This window comes from Cuculus canorus, chromosome 9 (assembly GCF_017976375.1).
Source record: "Cuculus canorus isolate bCucCan1 chromosome 9, bCucCan1.pri, whole genome shotgun sequence".
Classification (NCBI taxonomy): domain Eukaryota; kingdom Metazoa; phylum Chordata; class Aves; order Cuculiformes; family Cuculidae; genus Cuculus; species Cuculus canorus.
This window is the reverse complement of record NC_071409.1, coordinates 2954327-2963963: the sequence shown is the minus strand read 5'-3', so window position 1 is coordinate 2963963 and position 9637 is coordinate 2954327. Positions and strand designations below refer to the sequence as shown.

Sequence of the window (9637 nt, the reverse complement as noted above, 5' to 3'; positions counted from 1 at the left end):
AAAATCTGTTTGCAGGATGGTTATTTCAATTGTTTCAGATCTTCAAAGACAAGAAGAGTTAATGTCAGCAATGGAAACACATGGAGAAATAGAGAAGAGGGGAAAGCAAGAGAAACAGCAAGGGATGGTATAGAAAAGGTCACCTCTGACAGCAGCGACACAACATTAGATCAGTAGAACAAGGCAGTCATTTGCTTGGGTACTCCCAGCAGCGGCAGCTGCTGCCTCTAAGCCAGCCAGGGCACCAATGGGAGAAGGGGTGATGCTGTCCTCTTCTCCTGGACCTGGGACTCCAGGCTCGTACTCTCCCCTCCGTTCCCCTTCCTGACTCTCCCCATTAGCTCATTGAATGCAGCTGCTGGGATGGTGTGGCCCTGGTAACACCTCCACGGAGGCTACTGGGAGCTGCACCAGCATCTCCACTCCTGTGTTAACCCATCTCTTCACCCATAACAACATGAGAGAATGGATGGAAGGTGGATGGAGCCACCAGAGGAATATATCAGATTATCACAGCACCATCGCCTGCTGGTTCTAACCACTTTCTGGCTTCTTTTGGCCAACTTTCCCAGAGCTCAGGAGCACTCTGTGGGGAAGCGCCAGGAGTCTGCATGATGGGACTAGAGGAACTTTCCCCTCCTCCTCATAAGGGGACAAGGGGACCGAGAAGTAAGACAGCGTGCTGAACTGTATAGCCATTAGCAATGAAAGCCGTTCCCCAGTGCTCTCAAGCCATACAGGCAGAAATACGCTGTTTAATTAATATGATAACTTAAAAGTCTTTCGCAGGCTGCTTGTCCAGCTCATGTGGAACCTCCCTTATATGCAAAACAGCGTTGCTATTTAAATGTCAGCTTGTGCATACGTGCCAGCTGCTAGGTTTTCTGGGGATCCGAGGCAGCTGACGTTGCTGCCAATATAAATAATTTTGCAGGTTGGAGACTAGTTGGAAAGATTGTGGTGAGCCTCCCTTTTATCTAATCCAATAGGAGTGCTTTTTGGCTCTTTGGGTTCTTTTTTTTTCCCTTTGACGTGGCTTCCAGGAGAAACAGAGTAAAAGAGGTATTTATTTATTTATTTATTTAATTTCTTTTTTAAACAAACAAACAAACCACCCATCTTTTTTCATAACAGTGGACATTACTAGGAACTAAAAAGGTAACCTCAACGTTTTGTAGGTTCAAGTAGGAGTGCAGTTTGTGTATTCCTCCATCAACCATTTGCTAAGAAAAGTACTGTTTCTTCATGTAATTCCTCTCTAGTGCTAAGAAAACCTGCACTTTAAGGCACAGGAGCTGCTGCCAGGCTAAGCCACAACACTGTAAAAGCAGAACTTGATTGATTGTTTAGAAAAATATGTACTGGGGAGGCTGAAAATCCCCTTGTAAGTGTGGTAGGATTTTTTTTACCACAAGAAAAACTTTCTGTTTCTAGTGTGGTTAAAATGTTTAATCCACTTGGCTTCTGCTGAGTTAAAGTAATTCCAGTTTTGTGCTTTTTGTGTTTTGAATTCTGAATGTTTAATTCTGTTAGAGGTTTATTGTTTGACAGATCTCCCTGACAGCTCTCCTTTCTTTACATTGAGGGTGGTTTATTGGACTAAATAATTGCATGCTGCCCGGCTTGTTGAGAAATCCCGTGGCCTAGATTTAGTGTAGGATCTGGTCTACGGGGTATAAGAAGCCTGGAGATGGAGCGCTGGGGTTTGGCAGAGATGGATGCAGTCACACTGTTTAGCTAGGACGCAAGGCTTGCACAAAGGAATATGCTGTGTAGCAAGTATCCTAGAAGCAAACCGTCTCCTTAGCCCTGTACAACTGGAATGTGGATACTCCTGGCTCCCCTCTACGCAATATCGCAAAGGAAATGTCTTCTTTAAGTGAAACAAGAAATGTATTTCAACATAGCACTTATTTGACTTTTCTAAGTTTGGATAACACTGCAAGTCAAAGTCTGATGTTGAGTAGAGAATGACTGGCTCTGGATTCTTGTGCCTGCCTTGAAAAGCAGAATTTTAATTGGGTTTTGCACTTGATTCTCTCAGGTTTTTGTTTGTTTGTTTGTTTGTGTTTCCCTCCTAAAACTTTCCTGAATGGGTTGTTTTGTTTTTTGGGGGATCTAAATTCCTTCAAGACAAGCAGCCTCCTGCACAGAGCACTCTTGATGGGGACCAAGAGATAGAATTCAGCACATGGCTTCATTTCTGCTGGTCTGTTTTAAAAGATAGACTATTGTTTCATCTTGGATCTGAACATGTTAAGGATAGGTTTTTACAGAAGCTGAGGCCAGTGGAAATGTTATCCTTTTCAGTCATTTTTCTTGGAGAAGGTTTAAAGCAAATAAACACGCAAGGGCTCATCCTGCTCTATAGACGAGTCCATGGGAGGAAGGAACAAGTACCCTCTCCTGGCGTCTACCAGCACCTACACCTTACTGAAACTTGGGCTCCTTCCAGGTATTAGATCCATCTTAGTTTTGTTTGTTGACAACTGTTATTACTTCTCTTGACTCTTCTGATGTGCTGGAAACAGTCTCTGCCTTGGAAATGATTACAACTGCACAACTTGCGAACCGTGACTAATGGTTTCCTCCAGTTTGACTCCCCTTTTCTCTTACTTGTTCCCAATGCGCCTGTCTTTCTCCCTGTCCACCCAGTTCTGCCTGGAGGTGAGGTACTGGATCTCAGTGCAGCAGCTTCCCTGGTGCCATGGAGAGAGATTGCAGGGAAACCTCAGTCTCCGTGAACAGGAGATTTTGCAAAGATGAGCCTGGGAATTAGGTTTAAAACGCCAATAAACACAAAGCACAGAGGGAATACTGGCTTAATGGCTACATGCTAAATTTCCTTTCTCCTCGCTAGCATCTGTCATCTGGAAAAACTTTACCAGCTCCCTCTTTTTCCCCTAGGAAAACATTCCCAATCAGCTCTGCTTCTCCTTCCGCACTGCTTTACCTCACAAAAGTACAGCTAACTTTTCTCTCTGAGTTAATTGAGTTGATACAGGTCTGAGAAATCATCATTTTGTGTACAGCTCTTCAGTCTCCTGCTTGGATTTCAGCCCTATGCATTCTCAGTGGTTTGTCGTCTTCTTCTTTTTTTTCAGTTGCAGCTCTTGGTCTTTTAAAAGATACTGCCAAGACAAAGTTTATAGACCATGGCAACGTTCTTAAACCATGTTAGCAGCAACACTATGGCCTTGCAGGCCAGCCAGTGCTGTTTCAGTAGGGTTTAGGAACAAAGGAGCATCATGGACACGCAGCCCTTGGCAATTTAACCTCAAAGGGACTGGCGTGTATCATTTGAATTCCTGAACAGTCATTTGAATATTGAACAGTCTTTGTGAGACTGTCCTGGTGATGATTTGCTGTCCCATCAATGATTTTGCTTCTCTTTTATTCAGGAGGGTGTAGCTAGTGATTTTGTCTTTGAAAATGGGTAGAGATTAAGAGAAAAATAGACTCCTTTTAATTGGCTGGGGAGGTAACTAAAGCGGCACTATTTAAATATATATATATGTATATGTATATATAGAAAGAGAACTTTAAGTGTATTTAAAGATTCTGCATTTTTGATTCTGTGTGAAAGTCAAACTGTTGTGACTCAATCTTTGCTTGAGGATCCACAAGGGAGAAGGTAGAAGAAGCCTAGTACTGACTTCACATGTGTTTAAAAAAGGATGGAAGAGTTTCTCTGCAGATGGACGCATGGTGTGTATGTGTATACATATGCATACAGACATAATAGCCACACTGTGTGTAGGGAGTAGATATATAAACGTGTATGTATGTGTACACTCATACACATATCCCTGTTTACTTTCTGAAGAGGTGGAAGAGTCATTTGGTTCTAGTAATTTCCTCAATTATGGTTGTGGGTGCTGCGTCCAGGAACTTCAGGCTTGTTTCTATGGCAGCTATTCCCAGCCTTTTAACATCCCACCTTCCCTCAATTCCCATTTGGCAATAAAAGGAAAAGAAGTGTGTTGTGACACCCACACTGAGCATCTCACGGAGTGGCTAAGAGCACGGGCAGAGCTGTCTGCAAATGACAGGAGGGACTTGAGTAAAGTAGGCTGCAGCACAGCCTCCCTGGGCACTGCTCTCTTGGCTTTGCATTCGGGGCTTTGTAGGGCAGCCCAGATCTCCCTCTCTCTGTTTTTCTTTTCTCTCTTTTACTTATTTCTCTTTTTTGGCCTCCTCCTTGCCCTGCCCTGAAGCAGGGTCGCAATATTAGAACAGCATCATGAGTAGGAATGCCAGGGAACCTGTGCCGCACTAGACAAGCTGACTAATCTCCCTGTAAATAATCTCCCTTTAAATAGTCTGGAAGTGCTCTAGAGAGCTGCTGTTTCGGGAGCCATGAGAACACAGCCACGACTGTGGTCTATATAAATAGCCAGATCCAGGCTGGTGAGTAGTGAACAGGACAGTTATTTGTTCTAGGAAGGTCTTCCTATTTTGCTTCATGTTGTTGCACAGATAGCTGCGATCAAATTCTGGTAACGTTTCTGTAGAGCAGCGGTTCTGCTGCCTTTTCTCAGCCTGTTATAACCTCAGTGACAGCGAGGAGCGAGCAGCTACCCTTTGGAGATAATCTTCTGCCTCCGGGGGCTTTGCATTTGAGTGGCAGTGGGGCTGTGCTTTGCTGGGGTCTGCACAGCCGGATTTAACTACAGCTGCAGTTCAGACCCTTTTGATCAGTGCTGTGAGCTCAGAAATCTCACTGGTATTTATAGCGCCTGGGAGGCAAAAGCAAGGAATATTTGAATACTTTCTGCCAAGCTATGGATCTGGATAGAGCATAATGTGGTGGTGCATCTGAGGAGGATGAGCTTAGCTTATCTGTGCTGTCCTCGCCTGATAATCAGAAGCGTAATAAAAGAATTTAAAAAATTGTTCACTGAGTCTCTATTAGCTGCCTAACACAACCATTTCTTTTGAAAGGTGGAAGAGTGAAAACTATTCTCCACGTAGGTAGAGGCACTGCGCACCTGCACAAGCAATCCTCAGGCTGCCTCCATCAGGTCCAGACAGCCTTCAGAACCATCAGGATCTGCTCCATAGCCAGTAGCCACTATAGTGCTTTCCAAGTTTTGGGTAAATAGGAGAACCTCAACGAAGAGTGCAGCAAATCCTGCCTCAGCTGAGGTAGGAGGCATTTTAATTTCTTACTCATAGTGTATTGTCATCTTCTCCCTGCCATCCTGCCCACTCAATGCGTCAGAGATCTAAGCCTTGATTTTTTTTATTTATTTATTTTTTAATTTATTTTTCTCCCTCCCCCCTCTGCTGAACAGAGGATCCTCAAGCCTTCAGTTTCTGGTACATCATGTTGGAGATCCTTTGTAGTTTTTTTCTTCCCTCTCCCCAGACATAATTCCCCTGAGCCAGTGGGTTTCTGCCAGGGTAAATGATCTCACAGGAGAGGTTTGTTGCAAGAGGACCGAGAGCTGAGTGGGTCTGAGAAGAGGAAGAGAGACTATGTGGGGCCATAGCACAGACCAGTTACACAGAGGCAGCTTTCCAAATGCCTCCTCATGTTTGCCTTCCTCCCTAATGTTGCTTTTAAGTCACTATACAGATGACAAAGTTTTTGCCTGGCCAGAAGTCCCACCCAATGTGATGGGACACCATTCGGACTCTTCTTTAACCTGGCAGGGGGAAGGATGTTCTTTCTTTTGTCATGCTCAATGCTTACCTTCCTCAAACGGGGGCACAGCTATGGTCAGGGGTTGCCTCAGCATGTCGTTTATATGGAATTTTAAGTCATATTTGGCAAAGCAGAAGTTCTGTTGGGTCTTTGAAACACCGTCAACAAAGACGGTAATAGTCTTCTGAGTGAAAATACTATAATGTTTGATTATCAACAGTTTTCTGAATTACAAAGCAAACCCACAAAAATCCCAGTCTGTGCATTTAATTAAAAAGAATAAACAAACCACAGACAGCTTTTTCATTAACTGCTTTTAGTGTAGCTACCTTGCGTCACTCCAGTAAGATCAACCGGGCTGTTTCCTGGGGTAAGCCTGGTCTGTGTTGTCAGCTAGTGTGCAACACATGGGTTGTCAGAAAAACACAAGGAAAAGACAGCTGAAAGCAGCAGAAACTGTGTTTCCGTGCAGGACGGGTTCCACTAATTGGGGTGTGCAAAAAGCAGTGGAATCTGCCACTTCATGTTTTGCTAGGCTAAGGGTAGGTCAAAATGCAATTTGTTTTGTTGTCTTCCCCATAGCACAATGGCTTCATTTCCTGTCTTGGAGCAAGAGACGTTGTTCCAGAAGGGTACCTGGACCTATCGGATTCCAGCCCTGCTCTACCTGCCACGTTTCAGCATCATCCTGGCATTTGCTGAGGAACGAGAGGATGCGGTGGATGAACATGCCAAGCTAATAGCGATGCGCAGAGGCATTTATGACCCAGCCACGCACCATGTTCAGGTTCCAGTGGGGGGAGAAAATGGGGGAGACTTCCCACCTGTGCTCCTCTCCTCTTCCCAAATGAGTTGAGTGTGTTTGCCCTCCCACAAAAAGGGCAGCTTCACCTTCTCCCCAGTTACAGGGCACAAATCTGCTTATAAGTAACACGTGTATTGTTATAACTGCAGGGATTCAACCCCACCATGGAGCCGCTGGTGGGGGGACTAAAACAGGCAGGTGCAGCAGATTTTTCTAGGGATGGCTTTGAATCCATCACCACAGAGCTGAGTAGGCAGATAGAGAGAAGGGGCAAAAGTCCTCTTGTGACAAGAAAGATGTGGAGGAGGGGCAGAAATGGGGAGTGCCCCAGGAACGGGGGGGGAGCAAATTAGCAATCGGTGACTGGGTTTTTTTTTAATTCATCTTCTAGGACTAATTTATGGTTTAGAAAACAATTGAGAACAGCTAGTCTCCCCACGCAAAAGTGTGTTGTCTGGTTTGTCTCTGCCAGTGAATTGGCTACCTTATTAATCTACTGGTTATTATTAACAGTTATCTTCCTGGGTGACTGGGGGTGGTGGATACTCTATTTATAATCATTTTTTTTTTTTTGCATTTGCAAATGAATTAATGTCTTGCGAAAAGAAAAAAAGTCATTATATTTTTCTATTCAAATCCTTTGTTGGTGACTGGTTGTCTTAGATTATAGACTCTTGAGAGCTGGAATCTGCCTAGCAGAAGCAGCCTCAGAACACACCTGCAGCCTCATACAATTTAGTTAACATAGAATCATAGAATCACCAGGTTGGAAAAGACCTCTTGGATCATTGAGTCCAACCATTCCTTTCTGACACTAAACCATGTCCCTGAGCACCTCATCTACCCGTCCTTTAAACACCCCAGGGATGGTGACTCCACCCCTCCCTGGGCAGTCTCTGCCAGCGCCCAAAAACCCTTTCTGTGAAAATTTTTCTTCGGATGTCCAGCCTGACCCTCCTCTGGTACGGCTTGAGGCCATTCCCGCTTGTCCTGTCCCCTGTCATTTGGGAGAAAAGGCCAACATCATCCTCTCTACAACTTCAGGCCTCCCCTTAGCCTCCTCTTCTCCAGGCTAAACAACCCCAGGTCCCTCAGCTTCTCCTCATAAGACTTGTTCTCCAGCCCCTTCACCCGCTTCTTTGCTCAGCCTCGCGTAACCTCCTGTAATTCAGTTAAGTAGGACTCAGCTGGTCATAAATATAGTGATTTGGGTTCACAAGATAGAGGTTCTTAAAACTGAAATATTAAATAGTCCAAAAAAATTAATACTGGTTGAAAAGACCCAAATAAAACGTGACCAAAAAGGGTAATCAGCAAGTTAGGGTAGAAAAGCTGACTAGAATAGTCTTACTGGAAAACACTGCATTTTTTACCAAACCAATAATGCTATTTAGGGATAATTTTTGAATTGCAATGTTAGGGTTAGAAATGCGAGTGTATTTATGTGTCGTTCGTTGTCAAGAAGGACAGGGCTTGGAGGGTAGTTATACCTGCTCTGTGACCTGTTTTCTGTGTCAGACAACTTGGGTCCAGGTTTTCACACTAAAGTGTGTAAAGGCATGCAGTCGGCTCTAGCAAGGTGCTTCCGCGTAGGCTGGGATGCTCATTCACACACGGATCAAAGTGGAGGAAGAGGAGTCTGAATGGAAAGAAATTTGTCAGCATCTGGGATACTTGAAAAGGGCTCAGTTATCTAGCTGACTTCCAAAGAAACACTGACACTACAGTGTCTGTACCAGCACACTTTGACCACGTGTCTCTGTGTCATATATACATATTTACAAGAATTTCTGGAAATTCAGCTGCTGCAGTTTTTAAGCAGCGTCACCAGGCGCTGTCTGCACTGAGGTACGGAGCTATCGGCTCCTCAGCAAGGAGCAATTAAAAAGGACATCACCCACCTGTTTGGGGAAGTACATTGTGTCTTCCAAATAATTTTCACTTACATTTGGCAATGCTGGTATATTGTCTTCCCATTTCTTGCCCTATCCACTAAATTGCTTCCCTTCTGTTCTCGTGCTCTTCTGTAATTTTTATCTGGGCATCCTTACACTGAAATGTGGATCTGTTTGTAATGGTATGTTTTGTTCTTGTCTCCCTTCACACGGGCCCTGGCAGTGGAGTAGCATGGAGACCATTGTCAGTGCACAGTTGAAAGACCATCGCTCTATGAACCCCTGTCCTGTTTACGATGAGGTCACAGGGAAATTGTTCCTGTTCTTCATAGCTGTCCCAGGAAAGATCTCTGAGCAGCATCAGCTCAGGACAAAGATCAACTTGGTACAACTCTGCTACGTCACAAGCATGGACCAAGGACTCACCTGGAGCCCTGTCCAGGATATCACCGAAAGTACCATTAGCAGAGAGCACAAGAACTGGGCCACTTTTGCCGTGGGGCCAGGTCATGGATTACAATTGAGCAACGAGGCCCGGAGCCTTGTGATTCCCGCCTATGCCTATCGGATCTTGGACCCTGAGAAACATCCCACCCCTCACGCCTTCTGCTTCATCAGCTCTGACCATGGGACAACGTGGGAGATGGGGCACTTTGTGGGGGGGGAGAGTGCAGTGGAGTGCCAGGTAGCGGAGGTGCAAAGCTGCGGCAGGAAGGTCCTCTACTGCAACGCGAGGAGCAGCAACGGAGCAAGAATCCAGGCTGTCAGCTACAACAACGGGGTGGACTTTGAGGGAGGCCAGCGTGTTGAAGCGCTAGTAGAACCTCCTTCTGGATGCCATGGAAGCATTATTGCCTTTCCACCTCCCCCTGATGAGAAGTGTCGAGACACTTGGTTGCTCTACAGTCATCCTACAAACCCAAAGGGCCGTAAAGATTTAGGAGTTTACCTCAACAAAACCCCTTTAAATCCTGCAAGCTGGACAAAACCAAGAATCCTCTTCAAGGGCCTGTGCGCTTACTCGGATCTGCAGTACATGGGGATTGGGCCAGATGGCTCACCCTTGTTCTCCTGCCTCTTTGAATATGGGACCCACCAACAATGTGAAGAGATAATCTTTGTAATGTTCACTTTGAAGCAAGTCTTTCCATCAGAGTGCTGAGTCTTGAGCCTTTCCATCAGCATCCCTCTGAAAACCACCTTTGCTGACACTTCTTTTCACCATCACTTCTCATCTTTCAGCAAAAGGTTTCTTCATACTCCTGCACTCAGCTTGTGGCGTCTATA

General features: G+C 45.1%; 1 protein-coding gene across 2 annotated transcripts; it reads left to right on the top strand.

Moving 5' to 3' along the window:
- Positions 1–894: 894 nt before the first annotated feature.
- NEU2 (neuraminidase 2) lies at positions 895–9637 on the top strand. 2 transcript variants are annotated; one of them, XM_054074683.1, is made up of 4 exons: positions 895–1062; positions 4945–5148; positions 6233–6437; positions 8574–9635. In XM_054074683.1, exons 3-4 carry the CDS (start codon positions 6237–6239, stop codon positions 9510–9512), a joined length of 1140 nt encoding a protein of 379 aa, XP_053930658.1. In that variant the 5' UTR covers positions 895–1062; positions 4945–5148; positions 6233–6236; the 3' UTR covers positions 9513–9635. The 2 variants fall into 2 exon arrangements, with proteins under 2 accessions (XP_053930658.1, XP_009567290.2); XM_009568995.2 differs by lacking the exons at positions 895–1062; positions 4945–5148 and having other exon boundaries at positions 8574–9637.